The 27,985-nt window shown below is 44.1% G+C and overlaps 1 protein-coding gene across 1 annotated transcript in view; it reads right to left on the reverse strand.

Moving 5' to 3' along the window:
- The window catches only part of LMF1 (lipase maturation factor 1), a 308,607-nt gene that overhangs the window by 186,595 nt on the left and 94,027 nt on the right, over positions 1–27,985 (reverse strand). Inside the window, exon 4 of the mRNA XM_034783537.1 lies at positions 19,438–19,586. Coding sequence (XP_034639428.1) covers positions 19,438–19,586 — 149 coding nt within the window. The remainder of the gene's footprint in view (positions 1–19,437; positions 19,587–27,985) is intronic.

The raw sequence follows: 27,985 nt of genomic DNA on the forward strand, positions 1-27,985 counted from the left end.
TCCTGATCTCTTCCCCAGTAAGTCATCTTAGATGGTCCTTGTAACAACAGCAGGTAGAATATATATTTTTAGAGAGGCGCGTGATTGTTTTTTTTAAATTGATGGTGTCCCCCACGAGCATTCATGCGTCACATGAAAAAGAGATCAAGAAAACAGCTCACTACAAAGCCAAGAAATCAGAGAGGGAAAAGGAAGAAGTGGGATAGACCAAATAGGTTACCCCCCCAATCCCTCAGCCAATGTGGGACTGTTCCATATATTACATTTCCCAATGCTTTGCCCAGCCTAGTTTACAGGTTTCATATTAAAGCATGTGGCACCACACTCCTTGGGAGATCAATCTGATCGGTTGCCCACCTTGCCGTCACTTATCTGCCTCTAATTTTTGTGTCTCTCCTCTCCATCTTTGTTCCAATTACATCTCTTACGCCCTCTGTTCGTCCCTTCCTCCACCCACCCTTCCCAAATTCCCTTGCCACACTCACAAAAAGTTTCAGAATGCTCCTGAAAGCTCCCACAAACTTGTAATCGTTGTACTGGTCCAACAACTGCCTATGCCTGTGATCTGTGTCTTGCCACCTATTTTTCAGAGATGCAGTTTCCAGTGGTGCTGCAAATACAGCCCAGACTTTCAGTGGCACTCAACTGCCCGGGACATCGGTAATACAAAGGTTAGAGCTCTCCACTTGGTTTTCACACTCAGGTAATTGATTGAGAGCCAGTTTCTACAAGGCACTAGGCATCAACTGATTCATACACAGGTACTGCAGGACAGGTCTTGAAACGTGCACACCTGCGTGAGTGAGTGATAGATTGCCAGCCTTAAACCTGAATCTCCTTGCTGGGCTCTTTAATTTAAAGTGGAAATGTGCTTTAAATCTCATTTTCCTGCTTTTTCACTGTACTCCTTAATCTCTTCCTCCAGAAACTAATCAAAGTGCCTCAAACTCACTTGTATTCTCTGTTCCAGTTATCTTCCCTGGTAGCATATGTCTTTGATACTTCAGAAGATACAGTTCTGCCTTAATTCCCTATTTACTAGTTTCCTGATGTATAGCTTACATCTCCTGAGCCATCTCCCTAGGGGGAGAGGGATAGCTCAGTGGTTTGAGCATTGGCCTGCTAAACCCAGGGTTATGAGTTCCATCCTTGAGGGGGCCACTTAGGGACCTGGGGCAAAATCAGTACTTGATCCTGCTAGTGAAGGCAGGGGGCTGGACTCGATGACCTTTCAAGGTCCCTTCCAGTTCTAGGAGATAGGATATCTCCATTAATTTAATTTAAGCCCTTCTGCCAGCGTGACACATTGTATTTCCAGTAATGACGATACTTAGCACTTTTATAGCACTCTACATCTTCAATAAGCTTTGCAAACATCATGTAATTAAATCCACCTAGCCCTCTCCATGTCCTGTAAGCACTATCGCAGAGTCATTTTTTTAAATATACCCTGGCTAATGCGGTGTTGCAAGCTGATCCCAATGTGAAATAAAATGGCCAAGTTAGATAAACCTTTGAAGAATGGCAATGCATCCATTACGGCACAGATGCGGTTATGATTTATTAGCACAAACAGGTTTCCGATGTATCACACAGTATCTAAAGTACTGTAGATGCTATAACAACAATCAAAACCCCCAACGCTTATGGTGTGTTCTCTAAAGGACGCGGCAGAAGCTGGCGGGAGAGCAGTGAAGCGGGTCTCCATTCGGCGCCACTATTATTTTCTCTGTTTGTTACACAGAAGAAGAAGTCACATTTACAGAAGTCTCTTGTCTGAGGAGACATGAAGAATGGTGGCATATCAGACCACGCTGGGGAACAAACACAAGAGCAATGAAGTAACTAAACTCCAGTAATAGAGATGTATCAAATAAATCTCAGGACATCTTGAAGGCATAAGCACCAAATCATTGTTAAAGGATTCCAGAGCGCCGGCTCAGCCTGGCTTTTACCCTCGTCGTCACATTTGGACTCTGCTTCCCCCACAACACACACACTTGATACTTTGCAGGTTAATGTGGTTGTGTTTCCTGCAGCCTTTCATGTGCCCACGGCACAGTTTTGAGATAACCCACCTCCACAGCAACTTCTCCTGGCGGAAGATGACGGGAGCAGCGAGCAACGTTCACACGTCTGCTGCCTGCCAAGGCTGATAACCAACCCGAAGGGTTGCACAGTCCAGAAGCAAGGGCATAAAGCAGACAGCGTGTCGGTTCTCCGTTTCCCTTTGGGACGCACTCTAAAAATGGTCTCCTCCTCCTCTGGAATTGGCCAGGTCCCAGAACACACTGAAACAGTGCTACTGGCGCAGGTCCCAGAAATGTAGCAGTCAAGAGATTTGGACCAAAATCCTCAACGCCGAGCATTAGCCCATTCTCCTTCATAACTAGCGAGCTACCACGCCGGCCCAAGAGAGTTGCTAGCGGAACTTTGCTCTGTCACCCTTAAACGGGAACCCAGCAGGCTTGCGCAAACAAAGGAGGCAGGATTCCATAGGCATTTAACCTTCTCCTTGATCACAGTTTCTGACAGATATTCACACTGACACCCTTCTTGCTTCACAGAGCCCTGCGTTCAGACAGGAGGGGAGTTTAAAATACAGCCTTTAAAAGAATCCTATTGGCATTTCACATGGTGAACCAGTCGTGCCAGGCTGTGCACACGTTCCCCCACCCATCAAAAAAAAGGGGGAGGGTTAGCAGGGGAGGGGGAATGTCTTTAGTTGGACATGACAGAAATCGATATAGATTAAAGCAGAACATTTAGCAGGACAATCACTGCTGTGCAATTCCAAAGGGACCATCTGTTTGCTAATATTCAACAGTGACATGGACATATGTAAGCAGCCAACTCTTGCATTCGTCTTGGATCACAGAAACCTACTTCGAGCTGGCAGACCTCAGAGGTTTGAGGGCTGTTAGCCTATATTCCAGGCAATCTAAAGGCATTTAGGCACAAAAGGGGTTAGCACTTAAGTCCCTGTTTTAGGGGCTTAGGTCCCACTGCCATGCACGAGACTGCTGCTGAATCCTGTAGGTGCCTAAACTCACTCAGCACCTACGTTTTTGCAGTAAACATTCCCTAAGCACCTATGTTTCCACCTAGAGGATATGCCTCCCTCTAGGAGTCCAGGTGCCTATCTCCTGCTTAAGCCCCAGAGCAATTTACAAACCAGGGAAGATTTCGTTCAGCTGCCGAACTCCCGTGCGGGATCCAATCCGGCAGGTGTGCTCAGAGGGCACCTACGGGTGAGTTCACACAAAACAGCCAGTGGGAGGAAGAGGAAGACTTCCCCCGTAACTTTTGTTCTGGGCTGCGGGAGACCTGCGGTTCAAATTCCCCATCCAGTGGAGGCGAAGAAGGGATTTGAACAGGGAGCTCTAACCATTGGGCTATGGGATATTCTGATGTGGGACTCCCTCAGTCTTTCCTACAGAAGCTGCTGCTCTGTCTAAATAATTAAAAGAGTCATTGCAGCATGGAGACTGGATCCTGGGTTTCCCACCTCCCAGGCGCATGGTCCAACCACCAGGCTAGAGAGTCCATCTCATGCTCGGGCGCTCACTCGCTCTGGCCCAAAGGACTAAGAAACACAGAGAGAGGAAGAGAACATGCACCAGCACGAGAGCGGCTTCTTGCTACCAGCACAGGCACCTAAGGCCAGAACGGGATTTGCAGTGGAGGCTCCCAAGCAGGGATAGTTGCCTTCCTGCAGCCCAGACTCAGGCACCTATTACCAAGGGAGTGGCGGGGCTTAGCACACACCCTGTCACTGGACTCTCCCATGGGCTCCCCGCATAGCATGCTGGCTTCTGTGAGGATAGCTCAGTGGTTTGAGCATTGGCCTGCTAAACCCAGGGTTGTGAGTTCAATCCTTGAGGGGGCCACTTAGGGATCTGGAGCAAAATTGGTCCTGCTAGTGAAGACAGGGAGCTGGACTTCGATGATCTTTCAGGGTCCCTTGCAGCTCTATGAGATAGGTATATCTCCATATATTATTATTTTTAATCTCTCTCCTTGTTCGTTGGATAGGAGCTTAGGCGCCTAGCTCAGGCTTTGTGAATCGCAGGGATTTTCTAGGGACCTAACTCCTTTTGTGCAGTCAGGCCTTCGAGCCTGCCCTGCATTTTTACAGGATGAACGCAAGCTATAAATGAGTAATTAAATTTCCATGCGGCTTTTAGCACCAAGCCTCAGAATGCCAGTTGCACAATTACAACTTAACAGTGATGCAATAAAACTGTACCCGCTTATGCTTCCAGGCATGTCTCCTTAGGTACTACACCCTGCTAATTTCTTCTGCAGCAGGGATCCAGCTCGCACAATGTAGATAAAGTCATAAAAAACATTACACACATACTTAGAATAACTCCACAAACTGGAGAAAGAGGGAGAGAGATGCACTAGTAAGTTAATTCTCCACGGACAGAGTAGCATCCCAATGATATGAAGGTCCCTGACAGACACAGGACACTCATGCAGCAAAAGGCACTCTGACATTACAGTAGCCGGTACTGCATACAAACTTAAAGAATCATATGCATTTGATCCTCTAGGTACCTGAATGATTAATGCTCATCTGGTAGCACTCATCCTACACTAGGCCCGGTCCACATAGGAATACCCAATCCTTGCCCCAAAAGGGCTCACAGCCTAATAACAGCACTTTTATTGCAGGCTGGTGCAGAAATAAGTAACAACGGAAGCTGTACTGTGGAGACATTTTGTAAGGTACTAATTACTGTTTCTGGTGCCCAACCCAAGCCCTAGGGGATGCCCAAAATTAAAACGTATCATTAGAAGGCTGATGTTTTAAAGCCTAACGTTTAGTTCACTCGTTGTTCCAGGTGCACGTTTTCTGATTAGTACATTTTCCACACAAGAACTTGATCCTCATTGCTTGCCTACTATCACTTACCTAGTCAATCACTGACCTAACAGAAACATGAGGTCCCACCTAAATCTTCCTGCAATCTCCAGCCCTTCCATCTACCAACCACTAGCATCCCTACAATGCCTTGAAAAAGAGAAGATGGGCTTTAGTGTGTCCAGGAGGTTAACAAATCTGGACCAAGGAGGAAGAGTTGTCCAGAGTCTAGGGGGCTGTACAGAGAGCTCTCTCATTTATACGAAAGGAGCTCCAATACATGCAACTCTGACTGATTACAAATGCAGCAGCAAGGTCTGGGTAGGAGAGGCAATTTTTCAGCTATGAAGGCTATTTCTGCACCCATTACGCATTCAGATTGTTCAAACAATCCTGGAACCTGTTTTATCAAGGAGATGACATGTTGGAGACAAGATGCACCCACATGATTACTCTGTCCAAAGAGGTCCAGAGAACTGTCTAGATCTTCCACCTGACTGGCCAATGGTAAAGCCGCGTTCTGCCTCTTGCCTGAAGAACAGTATTGGATGCATAACAAGCAGAAGTGACCCACCTGATTAATCACTGAGGAAATCATCAAAGTTCTGTCTATGGTCAAAAGAATCAGCCTTCATGAGCCAAGATTTAGCTCGATCCAAACCAAGCTCCCTCATCCGTGCAGCTGTGGCACCACATTGGAAACCAAACGGGAAAGCGTTATGGGTAATGCAATGCAGGAAAACCACATAGCGTTGAAATCAAAGGTGCCTCCTACATTTCAAAATTGTTTTGATTTATCAACCAAGGCCATTGTAAAGAGCTGAACAGGGTGAACCCTGTTTAAGGTTTTCCCCAAGTATCTTTTTAAATTGTTATATTCATTTGCTGTAACCATGCATGTGCCCCTTTTGAATTCACTTTTTATGGATATCGAGTTTTATCATCATGACCGAACTCAGGAAAACATTTTCAAAGTTGTGTGCATAAGTATTTGTGAAAACCAAATTTTATATCTGCAAATTTACATGTGTTAAGTCATTGGATTTCATATAGGGATAAATGGGTGAAATTAAAGGCATGTGATATACAGGAGATTGGATTAGACAACTCCTTGTGCTCCTAAAATCTTGGAATCTATGAATATGCACGCTGAAAGTTCTTATACATTCATCTAATGGAGGAGCAGAAATAATACCATGTGACTTATCTATCCAATCACAACAGATCAACAGGGCTTGAATAACAAATTAAGAGGTGAGAGATAACTCTTTGCATTACAACAATTCACCATGCCCCACTCCACTCCCAAAAAACATCAGATAGTTTCACAAAACAAATAAATTAGAGAACATTGCTATCTGCTTTCAGATCCTCTATGAACAGAGAAAGGGGCTAAAGTTTGCCGAATAAATTGGTACCGGTAAATTATTTTCTCAGCTCTGATAAAAAGAAGCTTGCAAGGTATATTATTGCTATCTCAAAAAAAAAAAACAAAAAAAACTGCAGATCTAAGAGATAATACAGCTGAGTATTTGGCCTTATTTAGAGCTCAGTATTATCATGGACTTGTTTAAGCTAGAAACAGCTCTCCCACCAGCAGCATGATGAGAGTATGAACTCCAAACAGAACAGGTTTTAAAGTTATGTCATATTTAGAGTAGCTAGGGCAATCAGGGAGGAGATAAAGCTAACTGTGCTCCTAACTGATCACATATACAGAGCCTAAGAGCTCTCTGGGGAGTGGAAGAGCTAGAAACCCATGTCAATGGAATGCACCGGGGAGACGCGTACACAAGGTAGGAACAATAATGATTTGTGATGGGGGTGAATCCTTCAGAGCACAAGGCCCAATATGTTTATCAAGCCTTAAAAATCGCCCCTGATCTTGCTGAGCAGACAGCACCACCAGGCAGCAGCATAGCAACAGATTGCAGTGCAGAAAGTAAAGGCTTCTCCCCTCGGCATGTCACTAGCACCTTTGGTTAACTTTTGAAGGGTGAACAAAACAGAGGCAAGCACCTCTACGGACCAGCAGTTTAGTTTTAGTGAAAACAAGTGTAACATTTTGCATCTTCCTCAGCTTTAGCAGCCAAAGCAAGAGAGAGCTTTAGTTAAAACGATGCAAATTTCAAGTCACGGCGCACTTCTTAAGCAAATCAATTGCATAAATGTCTGTTTTTATTACTTGTTTCCTAATAACCTCCTCGCTCACACAAAGGGACTGAAATTCTGTTGCCATTGCATGTTCCTAAGAAGCATCCATCTTTACGCCCCGCGCTAATGGGATATTAGGAACATAAAACACGTAGAGTGAATCAAGTAATTATGCTTTTAAAAAGCCAGCAATATTTAAGATCAGGCTAGCGCTTGCTGCCAATCAAGCTCCAATAAGCACAGTGAGAAAGTGCTAATGCCTTTTGGAATCACGTAGGAGGTGGGTTCTTTTAAAGTTTGTTTTTTTTTTATTTTACTTTAAGTTTCTTGCATGTTCTATCTTTGGGGGGAAGGGGAAACCAACACCACGCCTCCCCTCCCAACCAGGGCATGCCATACAAAATAAGGTCTGCTCCACAAACACCCTTCTTAGGACCTTCGCAAAGAGTTCATGCATAACTTTAATAGCAGCAGGGCCAGCTCCAGGCACCAGCGGAGGAAGCAGATGTTTGGGGCGGCCCATGGAAAGGGGCGGCATGTCCGGCTCTTCAGCGGCGGGTCCCTCAGTCCTTCTCAGAGAGAAGGACTGGCCACCAAATTGCCGCCAAAGAATGAAGCGGCGCGGTAGAGCAGCCGCCAAAGTGCCGCCGACCGTGGCTTTATCTTCTCCCCCCCCTGCCTTTTCGCCACTTGGGGCAGCAAAAAAGCTGGAGCCGACCCTGATTAGCAGCCACCAGAGGCAAGGATTTAAAATAAAGTTGTAGGATGACTGCATCACCGGGATCCACCCTCTGGAGCCAGACACCAATTCCACAGCATGAGAATGTGGACGGCACAGTATATGGCAAGAACTCCTGCCCCTTATAGCACGTGGCAATGTAAATGAGTCAGGATTCATGCTAGACATCATCAATCTTTCTGCATCATCTCCCAGCGGAGGGTTCTCCTAATCACTCATGTTTCTCTTTCATTTTCTCTTCTGGCTCCCCACTCATCTCAGGCCGTGATGTGATGAACAGGCCAGGAAAGCCTGGACACTACTTGCTACAGAGCCCAGCCTCAATGCAGAGTCATCCTCCAGGAGTAAAGAGTCACTTCCTCCCCCCGCCCCAGAGGTGACTGCTTGCTTGCTTTGCAATGTCACCCTAGACAAAGGGCTGGTATTGTCAACGTTTTAGATGGCATAACACTGCATACTTCATAGGGCTGTTGGGAGGATTTCTTAGGGAACGGGCCGGATCCCCCTCTCACTTATACTGGTATAAATCTGGAGAAATGCCATCAAAATCTCTGGAGTTAAACACCAGTTTGAGACCAATGTAAGCGAGAGGAGAATCAGGTCCAACATTAATGAAGCCCCTGAAAGTACTAAATGTGTTGTTATTCACAGGAAGGCACAAAAAGAGAGCGAACGGCCTGTTTTGCAAGGTAAAATGTTCCTGCGCTATCTTTCTGAGTCCAGCAAGCTCGCTAACACGAAGCACTCAGAAGTCTTCCTCCAACCTGCTAGGCTTATGTGTGGCTGACCCATACAGTTAGAAAGATTAAATAAATCAGACTGCTCCGGGGGTTCTCAACCTGGAGGTTACCAGCAGGCTTGCTTCCACCCTGTCCCTCTCTTATTGCTAAATGGGGGACCACCAAGTGCCGGGATGGAAATGGAGGTTCATAGAATCATAGAATATCAGAGTTGGAAGGGACCTCAAGAGGTCATCTAGTCCAAAGGTTGCAGCAGGGAAAAAACTGAAAACCACTGGTCTAGTCCTTCAATGCTTATCATCCTCTTTTTAACCAAATCACCAAAGATGTGGAAGATGGACTGGAAGAAGACCCTCTACCGGCTGTGTTAAATATCTTTTGACAATTTAATAGAGACCGAAAGAATACTTCACTTTTAAATATCCAGGCTTCTAGTTCTCCAAAAAAAGCTTCTGTGGTGCAAACTGAGAATCGAATTTTGGAAGCTGAACAACAAGATGCAGCCATAACTGCTTCATATCCCCAAGTTCCGAATTCACTTTTTAACCACACAACGCTCTAAAATCTGTATCCGCTGTTTAAAAAACAAAACAGACACAAACCCTAAAATAACCACCTTTCTTCAGTTGGAGAAGCAGGGGAGGTAGCTGCTACAGACCCATCGGGCTGAGACTTTGAAGACCTGGGTTCTGCTCCCAGTTCAGATGCTCACCTGCTCTGTGACTTCGGGCTAGTCACATTCACGCTCTCTCTTTTTTGTACCAATGTTTTCACCTCCTACCGTTAGCGGGTCATCTCTCTTGTAAGCTCTTCAAGGCAGGAATTGTCTATTATGTGTTTGTACAGCACCTATCACAACTGGGTTCTGATCTCAGTTGGGTCCTCTAGGTGCAACTGTAATATCAACAATAAATGCATGCTCAGCTAAACCACGGTGTATTACGGTGAGGTACAGGTTCGTTCTGATGTTTAAAGGGGCTTCACATTTGTGGCCTATCAACCATTGAAGTGAGACAGCAGTTGAGTGGTACCCTCTTCCATACATTATTTGTTCTGAGGTTTTGAAGCTTTCAACAAATTGAGCTTTCAGGAGTTTAAAAAAACAAATTTTCTATTAGGACACTTCAGTTTTAAGAAATCAAAAATATGATGTAGCGCAAACAAACCTCACTGGGCTTTACAACACACATCGCTGAGTTTCGGTTTAAAGCAGAAAATTGTCTCCTTTGTTTTTCTTTATGATTAGTCAATCATGCTGCAGCCCTGGCCGCTCTCCTTCAGGAAGTCATTAGAGGGGGCGAGTGGTTACGGGAAGCGTTCGAGCGTGTGGTTAATACGTTCTGGCGAGATCAACAACAATGAACATGCAAATTCAGGGTGAGCAAATAACAAAACTTTCACCCTACCCCGCCGTTCTTTCAGTTCAGAATTCCGTGGGACCCAGTGACCACAGAACAAGTTACTTATCTGCTCTTTGAAGGGACTGATACAGAAAGGTTGCCATGGATTTAAGGGCATCAACATTTGTTTTGGCGCAAAGTTTTTAAGTGTTTACATGTGTGCGAGCACTTGAAGTGCAGCGGATGAATTATGCGTGGTTACTGGAGCCCTGTTCTGAAACAGAGTATGGAAAAAGTAGGCAAACAGAATACACTGGAGGAAAAAACCTTGGAAACGCAATTCACACCCTTGCTTCTTGACTAATATAGGAATCGGTCCCACACTCCCTATTTCAGAAAAAGAAAAACTACTGAGTGGAAAACATACTACTAACAAAGAGCATCAGAGGATCTGCAACAAGCAAATGTTCCTGAAATTATGAAAGCAGATTGTCCTCTGGGGGAGGAGGGGAATGGTACTAGGGCTAGCAAGAGCAAACCAACAAAACCCTAAAAGAAGTAAATCATATTGCAAGTCAGAAGAAGACTCCCTATGAAAGCTGACCATCTGGTTTCAGCCTCAGAGAGATGGTCTATCGAAACATTTGTACTGAGCTCATCACTGGAGTGTTTGAGGCTACAATTTGCAGACTTGGTTGTCAAAAGTTAGTCTCCTACATAAGCATCCAACTACGTATGGTGCATAACAGTGATCAAGCCTGGAGAGCATGGATGTGGGGTCACCTAGGCCAAACAAGATGGGACAGAGTCTCCTGGCCAGCCACCAGTGTTTTTTACTGCAGCTCTCTGGATTATCAGGAAGCAAGGAGGAGCCCAGGCAGACACCAAAGCTGCAGACTGTCCTAACCACCAAGGCTGTCTCCTTGACGGAGAGCGATGCTATGAAAGTGGCACATGCTTCTCTGTCCTCCGAGGTATTGCATCTGATTCTGATTCACCCAGACGTGCTGCATCAGATTGTTGAACTGAGCCAGGCTTTCAGAGACGGTGGCATCTGATGTGGCGCTCACCTGGTATTCGACTAGCGATCCTTTGCAAAGTCCCCTAGTATGGGAATTGAATGGGGTGGGGGTAGTGAATTTCTCTCGGAGGGGGCACGGGGGGGGGGGCTCCACAGGTGAAGGCTCTGGCAGCTGAGGAACCCTTCTGCTCTACTCCCCAAGCCCAAACTTCCACAGAAAACACTGACGGATGGGGAAGAAAACTCCGTGAGTTTCCACTGGAGAGGAAAGAGGAACAGGCAGGGGTTTGTACCCCAGATAATGCAGATCTCAGCAAGGATCTGCTGGAGACCAGGGATATCTGTGCAGCACCCTAGTGTCCCCCACAATCCCCTCTTTGGCCCCCTGAAACACTCCCTGTTAGCACAGCTCCAGTGCGGGGGGGGAGGGGGTGACTGTCCGTTACCCCCAAGCCTCCCTTAAAAGCAGGTTCTGAAGCCTAGAGGGAGTCAGTGGAACAGGAAACAGATTCAGTCTTAGATGAGTCCTCATAGGGATACAATGGGGGTTGCAGACCCCTCAGTTCTCCTCCCTCACACACATGGCACAGGTCCCCACTTCCTGGAGGACTCACTGCAGGTGTGGCCCAAGGGAAATTAGCCACCTTCAGCACTATCTCCCCATTCTGCGTAGGAAGGTGTGGTCGCACATCCACACACCCTAGCCCTTATTAATCCTCCTGTAAATATCAGGAATATTCAGGGTCTGATCCTGACCATCCAGCTCTTCATGGGTTTCCCTCATTACTCTTCATAACATGAAGCCACAGTCACGAACCCACAGCACAGAGCCACAGACGAGGAAATGCTCTTGGCTGAAATCCAGCACACTTGCTTCGTAGAATAGACTTGATCACGTACGGTCATTTTTTAAAACTGGACTGTGTGTGAATTACCTAAAGTCAATCACAAGATGAGAAATCCGAAGACTGCCCAAGGGAACTCCACTTGCTTGGAAGATGAGGTTTTACAAGCACGTTTTATCTTGGTCAGCTAGAGGAATAGGTGAATAACCAAAGAGGAAATTCTAACGTGAATTTTTTGTTACATATAATATCCTCCAATCCCACCCATGGGAAACCTTCATTCAGACCACGTTTGTGCATATGTTTCAGCTCCTGCCTGGATTAGAGCAGAAATCAAAGATTGCGCTGGAACAGGTGCACATATGGTCTGGGAGGAAACTTTGGTTTCACGCGTTAAACTTGCTTTCCAGGGCCTGTCAGCCTCATTATCCCAGCCTAGAAGGAAACGTACATATGTTTGGGCACTGAGACATTAAAGGTATCATCAATCACTGATTTCCACTTGCTTGGATCAGATCCTTCTTTTAATGACCTTTCCATCTTTTGCTCTAAGATGCCTGCTACTTATATATCAACAAGCAAGACGTAAGAAGTCACTCCAGGGGCAACATCTATTTTGTTCGGGGCTCTCTTTAAAACTAACTGGAGAGTTATTACTCTCTAGATAACAGTGAGAAACAGAACTGAGATAACTCAGCGATATCAGAGAGCATGTAACTTTTTCACGATGCATTATATCAAATGTGTCACATAAGGCAAAATACATTATACAATTAATAAGAAAGGAGCAGAGCATTCACAGAACTAGACTTCCATTTTAAATGAAAAATGGGAAACAAACTTGCTGATAAGATCCAATTTGCCTGTAATTCCCATGCCATGGACTCTGTCAAGCTTTTTAAAGGCCAGATAACAGGAATTTGAGAAGTTGGAAGCTATAAGGCCTGAGAAACGGAGTTACAATAAGGACCCAGGAAAGAGATTTGCAATTCTGTACAGATAAAAAAAGGCCAGATCCTCAAGATATCATAAGGAAAGTGTGTCTTTCCTTTGGACTGAAATGTGTTGGGGTTTGGCACAGTATTTATATTCATGAACTGCAGAGTGGCAAGCAAATTGTTGGCACTAAGCAAATAATAATGCCCTCCATCTTTTTGTTCAAAGGTTTTTATTCTAAAAGTTCTAAGAACTATTCCAAGATCTTGTGCTTGGCCTCTGAAGGGTTAAAAAAGCCTCACTGAGTGCCTTCAGGAAGAGAGTCTCTGCTCAGACAGAAGCATTTGTTTAAGTTATTTGTAACAAACCTCATTCAGAAGTCTAAATCACTGGATTTTTAATCTAATAAATTCTCAAGCAACCTTTTTCTTACTTTGCCTATCTATAAATTTGTATTAGTAATCCATGAAAATATTTTATTATCAGTTCATGTAGGTACAGCGTTATCAACATTTACCGATAAATAATCTAATCCTTCCAATCCTAGAGATAAAGCATTATTTCTTAGGGCCTATTCCAAGTGCAAGCAGTAGCATCTCCCCTGTGAAATACAATAAGACTGGTACAAAGCAGGAAAGAAGCTATGTACACCTCTACCCCGATATAACGCGGTAAAGCAGCGCTCTGGGGGTGGGGGAGCGGGGCTGCGCACTCCAGCGGATCAAAGCAAGTTCGATATAACGCGGTTTCACCTATAACGCGGTAAGATTTTTTGGCTTCCGAGGACAGCATTATATTGGAGGAATTTTTATTGGAACCTTTGTGACAACTTATGCATCTCTTCTATCAATCTTTCTGGGGGCAGGTTTAACAAGCCTTCAGAAACCCCTGATTTATAGTTTCTTTACATTTTGCAGCAGGATGATGTAGGCAGTAAATATACACATACCCAAACATATACTTTGCAGGGCTTTATTGTAGCCAAATGCTGATTGCAAGTCTAGCTGATGAACCTTTTCCAGGAAGCCAGAAAGAGAAAGTAACGTCTCTGCTAAAGCACTTCTTGGCATTTACTTTTCATTGGTTTCCCATTGTTCTAGCCTCCCATACTCCATAGTGACACAGCTGCTTGGGATATACTGAACGACGTACGTTAGAGCCCCAAAACCACCTTAACCCAACCACTAGAGAATACCTTCTGCACAGGGGAACCCTCCGACGTCATGGAGCCACTGAAACTGCTCCTAAACCACTCCTAGACTTTGCAAAGGGTCTGGCTAGAGAAAAGGAGCATGGGCAGGGGATCCTTACATTCCAGGAGTCTGGCTGCTGAATTGTCCCCCGGAGACCCTACCGGGTAAGACTTAACAGACTGGCTCTACAGAGTTCCGCCTTGTCAAATCCAGGAGTGGATTTGGCCTCTTACAGCCTATGCTCAATCCCTCCCCATGCTGCAATGGAAATACTATTTTTCCTTAGAAATATTTTGATTTTCCAATTGCATCCCTCCAACATAAGGAATACATTATTGGCCGCTACAGAGTAATGGCTGGAGGGGCCTACATAACATACTAGTCACACTGAAGTTCTCTGCAGCAAGAAAACTCTCACCATGCAGCCACAGAGTCATGAAACATGCAGACTGCATTTGACCAGTTAAAGGACTAGCAGATTAGGCAACAATGCCCAATCCTGCTAGATGCTAAATGCTCTCAGCTCCCATCAGCTCACCTTGCAGGAGACACTCAGCGCCTCAAGAGACTGGAACCTTTGATGTCATGGGACAGTTATGCCGCGCCAAAGAATTTCATTAAAGGTCAATCAGCACCATGTTATTGCACTTACTAAATTTTAATAACTTAGACCGTGGCTGCCTGCACCAGACTAATGGGTAAACCATGCTGGTCAGCTACTAAAATAGTTATCATTCTATGTTTATAAAGGATAGTACAGGAAATTTAATTTGTAATAAAACTTGGATGGATATTTATAGCCGGTTGGGAGCCTTCATCCCTATTTCCCAAATGCTTGCTACCCATACCTGAATCTATTCTAAAAAATCACACTCTAGTGCTGGAGACTGTATTTCATCATTGAACCTGTTCAAAGCCCCCGTCCCCAGGATACCTGCTACGCCTGAGAGTCTTATCTTCTCAAAGCCATCTAAGAGATTCCGAGAGAACTCCCAGTCAAATTAATGGAGAGTGGCAGCAGAGACTTTCAAAATAAATGGGGGTTGGGCTCTCCCTTTGGCTCCTTTGTGGAGCGGGGACGGACTATGTGCCTCATGAGATGCTCTAGTCCAGGCGTGGCCAAAATTACTGACCCTCCGAGCTGCATACGACAGACTTCAGAAGTTCAAGAGCCCGGCACACCTGTCGGGGCACAGGGCTTCTGCCCCGTGGGAAGCCCCTGTTGGGCCTCGGGGCTCCAGCCCCACTCCTGCTGAAGCCCGGAGTTCCTGCAGGTGCCCCCCAGGGGACTCCCCCACCCTGCTGGGAAGAAGCCACTAGTCCCACCACCCCTCTGCAGGGCAGAAGCACTTTAACTGTAAAGTGAGCCATGGTTTGGCCACTCTTGCTCTAGTCGGTTTTTGAAAAACTTCACCTCAGCCAACTTCCAATGAAATAGTGCTAAAGCAATGCAATGAACAGCCTGGTATTTTCTATATCCACAGCTATTTTTAACAGCAGAGGGTTTCAAACTCACTTTTTTTTTCCAAACTGAGCTTTATTAATTGTGGATAGCATTTGTCCAGCACGGGTCTTGGTTCTACAGCCCTTCCTCTGGCTAAATTCCCAGTGACTGCGCAGCTTTGGCTAGGAGGAGCACGCAAGACTGGTCCCTGTATCCGTATTCTAAGCTACCATTTTAAACAGGGTTTTTTTTAAATAATCATTTTAACTGGAAATTAAAAGGTGTTCAGATTTTTCTTTCTATGGGCCCCAATTTCCTCATTGGCCAAAAGAAAGGCTGTCAAGATGCAAGATTTTTCAAGGGGAAGGGTGCTAAATGGAAGACTGTGGAGGGTGCTAGCTGCCTTTACCACACTGTCCCTTCAAACAAAACCAGTGATACAAAGGAAAAGGTAACTGGGGGAAAGGCAAGGTTGCAGTTAAATAAATGATGGCAGAACTGCAAAAGAGTGAGGGGTTTGGGTGGCTAGAAATCTTGTGAGAACAAGCTCTCAATGATCTCTCTCTCTCTCTCAATGACTCTGGCCTGAACAAAACTTGCATGCGGTAATTTACTGTTCTTCATACTCTGCTAGCACAATAACGTGCAGTGAGTACATGCAAGTTAGAGGGAAAATAGTCAGGGATAGAATAGTGAATGGATTTCTTTTTAAAATTCCAAACAGGCTCCTTTTGCGTTTGGTTTGAGCAGCGGGTAAAGATACTACATGGCTACTGTTTTATCTGAACAGGTTTGCCCAGTCTAACCTGGCACAGGAAAACTGTTGAATATTGCAGAATTTAAAGGGCGGTAATTGTTTTTACACTTGCTTCCTATATGGGGTTGGCTAGTGAATGCCAGGCCCAGCAAAAAAAAATAAAAAAAATTCATGTCCAGATCTTGGAAAGAAAACACCAAACTTGATTCAAAATTCCCAATTGGCAAGCACATGTATACATGCGTGTGTTTCTTTGGTTTGCTCTCTGGTTACCCCCACTCTCTCAAATGTCTAGCGTCTCATTATACAGACAAATGATTCCAAGTTTTCTTCACATCTTTAACTGATTTGACAGCCATTCGTGTGTTCCTGGCAGTCGTGGATGCTGGCGACAGAAAGTAACCACTCTGCATCACTTTAGTTTTATGAGAAAAAGAAATTTCTCAAGGTCCATGTGTGGGTTGATGGAAATTTAACAAATAACTTCGGTCTCTGCTCCCAAATTCAAATCTATTTGCACCAACTGACTGACCTGTGAACCACCTCCCTCTTGATTCATTTCAAAGGTTTCTTTACACAGGAATTTTCTCAGCAGGAAGTCACAGAACACACTTCGAGCAGAGAGAAGTTTTGTTACAAGCTTTTGAAAAGAGAGGCGAGAACGCAAAAAAAACAGGCAGTCTGCTATTAAACCTGATTAAAACAAAAATACCATCCACTTAAGAAACTTCCAATCCCATGTCCCATTTTGCTACGGCCTTCCCTCCCCAACTTGGAAAAAAAAAAATCTTGATTTGTACAGGTCAGAACTGGACTAGGTTTTGGAGTGAAACAAATGTAAATAGTTACACTCCAGTTTCATTTTTGCATCTTGTTACGAGTTCCTAAATCACAAGGTGATGAGAGAAAGCTCTAGTGCGCAAATCATTGATATTTGCAACAAAGGTCACCACCTCTGACAGTCAAGAGTCATCAGGGTCAGTTCAAGCAAATCTGATGCCCCCATGCAGAGCCGTGTGACTGGGTCCCTTAGTTCCAAGGGTTATGAATCAGTGTCCAACTGCCACCTTTCCCACAACCTGCCCCACTTTTGTATGCTATGGGAGCTTGGAGGAGGAGAGCAGAAGGGTGAGTTTCCTGGAGGAGGACGGAGCAGGTCTCTCAAACAGAAAGTAGGGGAGGGTAATCTGTGACACTACACAGATGAGCCACAGTAAAGCGGGGGAGATTTCATGAGTCCCCTGGAGGTTTAAGTTATTGCCGCCACAGAGCTCTGAGTACAGCATAAGGTAGCTCATACGTCACACTACACAGCACAAAAGCTGGACCATAAACAGGAGAACAGCATTTCAGCCTGGACCTGACCAGATGGGGCCCCTATGCCCTGCGGGGGCTGCTGCAGTGACCCTCCTGCAGCTCTGGAGTATTTAGCTCCAGGATGCTGACATTCCAACAGAGCTTATGCACAATTAGTTACAAATTCATTGCTAGTTTACGGTAGGTATTTTATAGATGCTACTTCCCCCTTTTCCCTTCCACAATCTGGGAGCCAGTGCACTAGCTTCCGCTTGGATTTCAGACTTCGTTGTTAATGCCACTTTTCCACAGTCAGTAGGAAAACCACCAGGGACCTCCCGTTTCAGTTAATTCCCATCCTCTCCCTTATGTATCCGCGATAGTCATTCCAGTCCTTTTTCTAATAGCGTTTCTCCCATCTGTCACTAGCAGGAAGACTCCATGGAACAGACTGCACGACGGCCATCATGTTTTCATTTATCTGCCTAGGTACGCCCAAACTGCTACTCTGAAACCAAACCAGAATATCTTCTTTGTCAGGAATGTACTGAATCTTTGTTCAGCCCAGCACAGAGATCTTTACATTCGCTTCGTCTTTCCCATCTGATCTCGGGCACTGCCAAATAAGACTTCAAAGCTTTTCAGTCTACAAAAGCCAACTTTCTTAAGAGCCCAAATTTCCATTCTTTAAAGTATAGTTGAGATTACACACATGCATCAAACAGCCTTAACTTTGAGATAAGGTGGTCTTTAAAGCCGTGTTGAGGTTGTTCTTGGTGCCAATGTCTATGCTTATCCCTCTTCTAATTTATTTATACATTACTATACATAAAGAGAGATTGATTTCTCGAAATGGAGATTATCTTGTATGTTCAAAGCCTAATAATGAATAATGGCATGGTTTGTATAGCATATTTCAGCCAGAAGGTTCTCAAGGCCCTCGAGAGGCATTACAACAATGACTCAATCCTATAAACCCTTCCTCAGTTGAGAAGTCCATTCTCAATATGCAGTTGCATTAAAGTCAATAGGATTACTTGCATGAGTAAAGGCATTTCATGTGAATAAGGGTTCCCAGAATCAGGCTGACTTGCTTTGAGCTGGAAAGTCTCATTTAGACGCAACAAACATACCGTGTGTATTTCCCAACACAAAAACACATCTGCAAAACTCACTACTATTACTACTACAGTTATACTTCTTTCAAGACATTAGGCCTAAAGCAAACCTAGCTGGTGTCAGGTTTTTAAGTCTGGAGGTGAAGACCTTAACAACTCCACATTGTCTACATTTTGATATGAGTTCCAGGCTCCTTTGAACTTTAGTGTGAAAGAGGTTTTCAGAAGCTGAACACAAATGGGGACCCACAAACTCCTACATGGCCTCAGGCTAATTTTTGGGCTAAGATCCAAGAACCGTGGGGTGTCCAAAATTCCGTTTTGGCTCCAAATGTTCTCCTCGGGCCTCATCTTTAATTTTAATAAAAGAAACATCAGTTGCTGATGGTGTCTTGCTTTCAAGACTCTTGGCCATCTCCATTCGCAGCTGACAGCGGTGCAGCAATTGCTACATTTGACAACGTAAGGCTCTAGAGTGATAGTTCAATAAGGTATGCAAAGAACCTGGTCCAGCTCCTGCTTGGGGATTTCACACTGGGGTTCTCACCCAACGTGCTGAAAATCATGTTTCAGAACCTTCAAAATCACTTTACAAAATATTTTTAAGGGACAAGTTTTCAAAGTTAATTATTTACCTCCTTCCCCCTGCCCCATTAAAATTGTAATAGCAGTGCTAAAATGTTAATATACATTCCTAGTCCTATATCTGTTGATCTCGTTAAAGGCAGACACCAATAACAATCTGAAAGATTCAATGAAACAGAACACCAAATATTTCCTCCTGCATTCTCCTTGGTTATAACCAGAGACCATCCTAAACTACAGAACATAAAAAAAATTTATACCAGTTATCGGAAGCAAGTGGGTTTTCTGCCAGGATTAAACATTTAGAATTAGCTTCTCTGGTAAAACGTAAAGAGATCGTCTTCTTTTGCTAATATGATCTCAGACGTCTGCAGAATAAGTGCTTATAGTTCCACTTACCGCTCCAAGCATGATTCTGAAAATGAGCCATCGAAATCCCCAGATGACAATTTGGGAAGGCGGAGTGTAGTTAGGTAACCGGGAGAGAGTCCAGAGCGGGCACAGGAATATTCCTAAAACCCCCGTTTCCAGAAGCTGAGATTCCCATCCTAAAGTGGAAATAAGAGAAATGGTTTGCTGTTAATTACCCATCAAGGAATTTTAAGCATATGAGAAGCAAAATATAAAAATCCTATGAAATTACTGATTTAACTTGTTCCTTAGTTACTCAATTGTCTCTGACCACACTTCACATGTAGATGGAATTGAGGTTACATACAATTAAAATGGTTAAAGGGGCAGCGCGACCTTAAAAACAATCAAATCACACTTTCAACTGAAAGTGGTACCAACTAACATTGTGTATGCCATCTACGACTGTAACTTAAAGGGATTAGAGAGAAAAAACTAGAGAATGGAGATTTTTGTTTGTTCCTATTACATCCCCATGCACATTCTGTGGGTATTTAGCTTTGCTGTTTTCCTTCTGCCGCTACGTCTGTGAAATTTCACCTTTTATGTGGGTTTTCACAAGTGAGAGAGAAATATTTAAAAAAACATAGGAAAATATGATTACAAAACCATAGGAACTGGCAGTAAAACCCAAGAACAGCAGTAATCCCGGCCAAAACTTATCTCTTTAGATTTCAAATTGGCTTTGTCCCTTTAAAATATTAATTCACGGCAAAATGCTGTAGTCTCTAATTTTTAAGGGGAGGAAAAACACAAGAGGGTAAACAGCATGCTGAGGTTATTGTAGCAGCTGACTGCTGAAAACGAAAAGTCATATTACCAGAGTACTTCAGCCTAGAGCAATCTCAGCTTCAAAACCAAGAACCCTTTACAGTTTAGCAAATGTATGTAAAATGTATGTCCGGAACTGAACGTTTCAAAGTCTAGTTCCCAGGGCCTCTATGGAGATCAAAATTTGCTTTTCATTTTATTTATTTGTAATAGTTTACGTTGCTACATTCTTCTACGGACAAATTCTGATTCAAGAATCCAAAGGTTTCTCAGCATTGTCCTCGCAACTGCTCATCTCAAATGGAGGGAATGGTTTGATGGGATAACGTGATTTTAGTCAATTAGTCAACAACGTGCCATTGCTGGTAAATAGTATCAATGGTCAATGAGGGTCTGGCTAGAGAATCTTGCCTACATGCTCGGGGTTCTACTGATCGCCATATTTGGGATCGGGAAGGGATTTTCCTCCAAGGTAGATTGGCAGAGGCCCTGGAGGTTTTTCGCCTTCCTCCATAGCATGGGGTAGGGGTCGCTAGCTGGAGGAGTCTCTGCGACTTGAAGTCTTTAAATCACTGGATTTGGGGACTTCAACAGCTGAGTCAAGGGAAAGGGGGTGGGTCAGCTTTTGTGGCCTGCATCATGCGGGAGGTCAGACTGGATGATCATAATGGTCCCTTCTGACCTTAAAGTCTATGAGTCTAAATGTATGCAACATCTAGCTGATTAGGTTAGAACAAATGATTGCACCTTTCCCTGCTAATACGTATACAGAGAAAGCACCCCGTTATTGAGATATACTGTACCCAGCAAAGGCTCAGCGCTTTTATTCAGACCGCTCTCAACTGGATGGAGCAGAGATCACCTTTAGCTCTTCTGAAAGGGCCCCAAAGACTTCATCTGAAAATTGGGGATGAGTAGAAGGCTGTGCATGAGCAAATTCCTTAATTAGGTGTCCACTTCAGGACTTTGGTTTTGCAAACACTATTTTAAAACTCATCGGAACAGCTGGCCTGAAATCTGCTTCTTGCTCACGCTCTGCTAGTGCTTAAAAGCCACAAAGTTTGCTAAACGCACGTAGAAGACTTTTCTTTCTGAATGCTAGGCCCCTGAGATCATGAGCCACATTCTCCTCAGCAGGCATACGTGGCAGAGGTCCCACTGACTTTAGTGGAGCTACGCCAGTGGACACCCACAGAGTACCCAGCCCTATATCTTGAAGAGAGTATGATCAAAAATTCCATTTAGGCTTAGGCATTATCCACTTCAGCATAAAACTATCAAGGGTTCTGAACCATAAGGAAAATCCTTCCTTAGCCACAGCTCAATGAATAAAGGCGAAAGGGTCCAATTCTTCCCTCATGCCTGTTTTATATTCTACTGGCCTCAGTGGAATTATTCCGGATTTCTACTAGCATAACGGAGCTCAAAATCCATCCTTGTAACCACACCGTGAAGCTGTTACCCAAGTTATTTTATACATTGGAGACATTCAGGTACTGCCTCCTTTATGCAAATCTGGATTTTGCATTCTGTTTTTGCAGTGTCTCCAGAATAAATATTGAAATGATTAATATTTGACAGATGAAGTCAAACTCTACTGGATCTTTCGTCATTAGGTGAAGGACACTATGAAGCAACAGTATATCAGTGCAAGAACCAAAGTAAAGTCTGCTCCAGTAGTTTTACCCTGAACTACAAATATATTTTTGTTTGCAAGTTTTTCCATGGAATATAGTTCTACCCTGAAGTTGCACAGAAGTATGCTAAATGACTGAATCAGAGCAACTTTTTCTTGCACTTGTGTACCTATAACTGTGAATATAAAACTGTTTTAGGTAAACACAACTATGGTGTTACAGAAATCAAGGTCTACATCCATTCAATGCCTACCTCAAACACGTGCCTTGTTGAGCACGATAAAACAATGGTCATCTCTTGAGATCACAAAGATTTAGGGACTTCTTTAGGGAATTAAGCAATGGACTTCTGTGGATGCTGGCTGCACAACTGATCTGAGCTATTTAGTAATGTCAGTGTGGAGCTGTGTATAGGGCAAAGACTGAGGAGCCTTGGGTATTATTCCTAGATCTGCTACTGACTCGCTGTCTGACTTTGAGGAAATCACTTAATCCCTGTGGGTATGTCTTGATAGGCAAAACAGGTGTGTTTTTCAATAATGTTAACTCAATCAAGTTAGCGAATCACAATTGAAAAGCTCGCTCTCCCCCTCCAGGCGACATCTCCATCTAACGTGGCTTCAAACATGTTAACCAGGGTCACCCGAGGGGGGTGGGGTGGCAAATGGGGCAGTTTTTACCCCAGGCGCCCCCTCCTTCAAAAAGGCCCCCAAACTGACTGGCAGTGCAACCTGGCACCCGAGATCACAGCACCACTCGGTAAATTTGGCCCGGCAGCGCCTCTGTCCTGAGAGAAGGGTGGCTGAGCCAAATCTGAGTGGGGTTGTGACCCTGCGTGTTATGTCGCCATGCCCAGCATCACAGGACAGGAGTCTAGTGCGGGCTCACCCTCCAACTCCCCTCCCGTTTCCATTCGCCACCCCTCAGTGACAATTTTTTGGAAGTTGGAGAGGGGGGCTCACTTTCAGATTTTGCCCTGGGCCCCCAAAAACCTCTCTGCGGTCCGGACGTTAGCTTGCATCTTAATGAGCATTCAGAGGGGTTTTAAATCCTGTCTAGACAAAGGCCTATGTGCCTTGATTTCCCCATTTTTAAAATGAAAGAAAAATACTTACTCATCTAGGAAACATCAATGGGTGAACAAGCGTGGAGGCTGCTTTCTGCTGAAGACCCTCCAATATATCAGTAGCAAACCTCAGAATTATTATTATTGCACATTTATAGCGCAGTAGTGCTCATCCGAATTGAGAGCCCACAGCTGGGGGAGACATACAGACATGTGAGCTATTATAACTGGATATTCTTGTTGTTCATTTTGAATAGTAGATGGGCTTGCAAGTTTTAAATCTACGCATGCGGATGGTCAGGGCTTTGGGATTTTAAAGAGTTTGTTTTAAAAAGCTTTGTAATTCCACCTCTGACATAACAGAATATGGACAAGCTACCCCGGTAAGTCAACGTGAGCAGTAGCTTTACAAGATTAATGAGGAAAACACATGTAGAGTTAACGTTTGCCTGCATGGCAGCACAACAAATGACACATTGGAACCCTTGGGGAGGACCAGGCATAACCTCCTGACTAGCTGCCCAGGAACATGCAAGGGGAGAGGTAGGTGACACTGCTGGCAATGCCCAGGAGGGTTTATTATGGGGCACAGTGAGAACAATGCAATGGAAGTGCCCATTGTACAGACTGCAACAGGTATGCCAGGAAAGGTGGTGATTAATCCTGTGGCACAACAAGAGTTGCTCCTGACAAACTTCTAGAGGATAGTATGTCTCTCAAAGGTGTACCTCCAGGCAGTGCCACTTGGGAAGAGGTCCAGATATACACACCTGTATCCACACATACATGACTAGAGGCTTCATTAGAGTTTCACAACACTGATAAATATGTCAAGAAAGAAGATATAGCACCAAGATCTGCTCCGAGTTACATTGGTGTGAATCTGGAGTAACTCCTTTAAAGACAGTGATGTACTGGATTTATACCATTATGAGCAGAAACTGGTACATAATCTTTAGCAAGGCTTCTTTCCTTGACCTTTGGTTAGATAGAAATAAGGCATCTGTTGTTGAAAATAAGCTCATTAGTTCTAATGAGGCACCTGATAGCACAGTAGGTCTAGATGATTAAAATTCAGGATTTGGCAAAAGGGCAAAAACTTACGCTGAGTTGACTATAAAATAATCATAACAATAATCACAGAAACCACTTTTTGTTTCTAACACAGAGTGATTTTTTGAAGTGACTGAGCGATGAATGACTATTAAAAAAATCCCCTTCTATTTCCATATATCCTGTGGTTTCTAGGATAGATACTGAACTGCCAAAATAAGCGCTTCTGTGGAGAGAAGTGAAGTATATTGTTATAAAAACAGCTGCACAGAAAAGCAAGGGCTAATGCAGAATGTGAAAGGTTAATTGTTACTAAACCCAGCAACAAATAGCAGTTATGGGTCTAACTGGCACCAAAATGGTAGTATATCTCGTTAGCTTCAGCCTGCACAAGAATCCCACTGTTATCAGCGTTTTCATATGTTAATCACCACACTCTCTTGCAGACATACACTATACATGTTGGATCTGCGGGTAAGAGGGCATAAGACTTTACATTTCTAAATGGCCTTCAGATCTTTCTGTTTGCACTTTCCTCCATGCAGTAATATAACATTTTACCAGACAGCATGGAAAGGAAGGTTACTTAGTGTACTGGTCACTAAAATGCTAGAGGAAGATGCACTGAACCAACAAATAATTCAATGTTATGTACTTCTTGTGTATTATATATTTGGTGATACATACAAAGGCACAAAGGAAGTGGAAGCCATCTTGGTGTGCGGCTAGCCCCAGAAGTGTGTCAATACACCCTGCACCTGTGTTTCTTGTTGCAAAGCTACAAGTTTGAGTCCTGGCACCACCATCTGGGTACCATTCCAACAGTATAATCTGGTCTGAAACATGCCAGAAAGGGGGATGGATCAGTAATGCAACCGGAGGCAGACACATCTTATTGATGACCAAGAGCAGAGTAAACAACGCTCCCCCCCCCCCCCCAGCCGTTGTTAGAAAACTCTTAAATTACCCATTGCTGACAACGGGTGCAGCTGAGCCAGCGATGAACACAGTTTAAGAACAAGAGCAGCCAAGGACAAACACCAGTCAGCACCATTTCAGAAGCTTTAGTTAAAATCTACTCAGTTTGCAGTGAAATTGCGTTCAGCTCCGGTTGACCTGCACCCACTGATAGCGATGGATAATTTTGCTAGTGCAGACAGAGCTTTAGTGTCATACGGTACTTGCCGAGATCTGATATTAAGGTCAGAAGCACTGGAGCAAGAGGGAGTGATTACTATAATCAAGATACCCACACACACTGATTTATTAACAACCCCCTTCCTGATACCCTGAGTATCTACAGCTTGGTAACCTGACCATCACACACAACCCCATAGATCTTCAGGTCCTCAATTCATCACCATCCCCTTTCCAAGTTCCAGCCCTCTCCTAAGGTTCATCCAATCCCCCTCACCAACCTTAAGATCCCCTCTGGTTTGGATCTTACCATCTCACTCACCTCTGGTGAAAGCTTTCTACTTCTTCCCTGTATCACTTCCACTTTAGCATGAAGCAAGGCTCACCACTTGGTCCTCTTCTCACCTCCAATTAGCTCCAGCCTTGCACCTCTGATCTTTAAGGATGGCACCCAAGTTTGCTCCCTCTTCAACCCTCTCTCCATATTGGATTTGTTCTTTCTTGGCCACTACATGACTCCACACCACCAAAATGCCCCAAAGGCTGAAGTCCTCCTGGTTAAAATAGAAATTTCGTCCCATGTCTTTGACTTCACTGTCTCTTGCCTCAACTTTGCTGTGACAACCAGAAATCACCTTTGGACTCTGGATATTAATTTTTCCTTTACATTTTATTTTGTACTCCATGTGCTCATGGCCACCTCTTGAATGCTGCTGGAAATTGCCCTGATCTTGCCTCCGCTAGTTCCTAGTCTAATCCCTTCCTGCTTCAGCTGCTTCATTTCCCTCTTCTATGATCTTCCTCTATTCTTACTTGTACTGTCCCCATTTACCTTCTCTCTCCAAGCCAGTAAGTCACTTATCCTGTTTAAATTTCAGCTTAAAACTAGAGATAGTTCTGACCCTAAAAACCCAGACCTGAACAACCCTTATGCTTAGGGAAAGAACAGATCCATGTGTGACCTGCATGACTTGGGCTCATCCCTACTTAGAACCTGCCCTTCCTCTTTAGGGTATAATTGGCTCTGCCCATAACACATTTATGTATGTATAGAGTGGCATCGAAAATGGTGCATTCGGGTAGGATTAGCAAGCCCTACGCACCTCATTCTTCACTTTTAGAAATCAGCAGCTAAGCCATGCAGACATTGAAAACAATGAACATGCGCTTTTAAAGCTCACCACTGAAGCTATAAATATAGTAGAGTGTAAAAGGGGGAAGTTCTGTTCTCTCTCAAACTCACTTACCGTAAACTGATAGCGCAAAACAAGATTACGCAATCCATCAACAGAACCCTCAAAATGGCTTCCATTTCTCCAAACTGCTGACTTTATGAGCAGTTGTTCACATCTGCATCTTAAAAGCCTTCACCAGACACACTCAGAATTCAGATCCCTTGCCATCTTAAACAGGGTATGAGGCTGTGACCAAATGGCCATGTTGCCTAGAGTGTGATGTTGCTGTATTCAGAGATTACCCAGCGTCTTCGGTGTTGCTTCCCTGACCTACATGGTCCACATGTGATGCCTACAAGAAATCAGCCAATTAATACAGTCTAAGTAGGGGACCTGTTAAGGATAGCTGATCTTTAAAATAATTTTTAAACTATATCCTTCCCCTTCCCCCCCGTCCTTATTTGTTTCTTGTCAGATTGTGAGCAATCTGAGGCAAGAGCAGGAGTAACATTTTGAGTTGGGATGCGCAAAGGAGTCTAAGGCTATGTCTACACTTAAAACACTATAGCACTTCAGCATAGACACTCATTACAGCAACAGGAAGGGTTCTCCCATTGCTGCAGTTAATCCACCTCCCCAGGAAGTGGTAGCTAGGTCAATGGAAGAATTCTTCCATCAATGAAGCACTGTCTACACCGGGGATTAGGTCAATCTAACTATATATCTCATGGGTATGGATTTTTCACACCCTGAGGCCTGGTCTACACTGGGGGGGGAGGGGAATCGACCTAAGATACGCAACTTCAGCTACGAGAATAGCATAGCTGAAGTCGATGTAGCTTAGTTCGACTTACCTTGCGTCCTCACGGTGCGGGGTCGACTGCCGCTGCTCCCCCATCGACTTTGCTTCCACCTCTCACCGAGCTGGAGTTCAGCAGTCGATGGGAGAGCGATCAGGGATTGATTTATTGCGTCTACACCACACGTGATAAATCGATCCCTGATAGATAGATCGCTATCCGCCGATCCGGCGAGTAGTGCAGACGTAGCTTGAGAGACAAAGCTAAACCAATGCAACTTTTCAGCGTAGACCAGTCCTAGGTACTCAACTCTCATTAAATTACAATGGAAGTTAGGTATCGAACTTTTACCGCCCCTTTGCAAATCCAAGCTTGGACAGTGCTAGCACACCAATGGCACTAGTTTAATACAAATAATCACTGGCCATCAATAACCTTGCCATTTCTGGGGAAAAAATCCTCTCTTGTCTTTGTTAAGTTTACAGATTAAATGGCATACATGATAAATACTTTTTAAAAAAGTAATATTTACATGGCAAACTAAAGAATAAGAAACTAGAAACAAAACACTGATCTAAATACCAGCAGCAAATGGGGATGAAGAAAATTAAGTTGTCAGCCATTAGTAATGCTAATTTATCATGTAAATTTATACTCTGCAATCGTGGCATTTTAGGAAAGAAATCCAGGCCTTGCGTCAGTTCAGTTTTAACAAGTGACAACAAATGCCACTAATCCCACAATATTTAGAAACATTCAGGGTCTCTTACACATGAAACCCAAGTCCCCAAATTGTGTGCCGACCTATCCTCGTTGTCGTGTGTTCCAAGTTAGGGCTAAAACTTCAGTCTCACCTCAGTACAGCGATCCCTCAGGCCCCCACTGCATATTGATACT

Source organism: Trachemys scripta, chromosome 10 (assembly GCF_013100865.1).
Source record: "Trachemys scripta elegans isolate TJP31775 chromosome 10, CAS_Tse_1.0, whole genome shotgun sequence".
In the NCBI taxonomy this organism is placed as follows: domain Eukaryota; kingdom Metazoa; phylum Chordata; order Testudines; family Emydidae; genus Trachemys; species Trachemys scripta.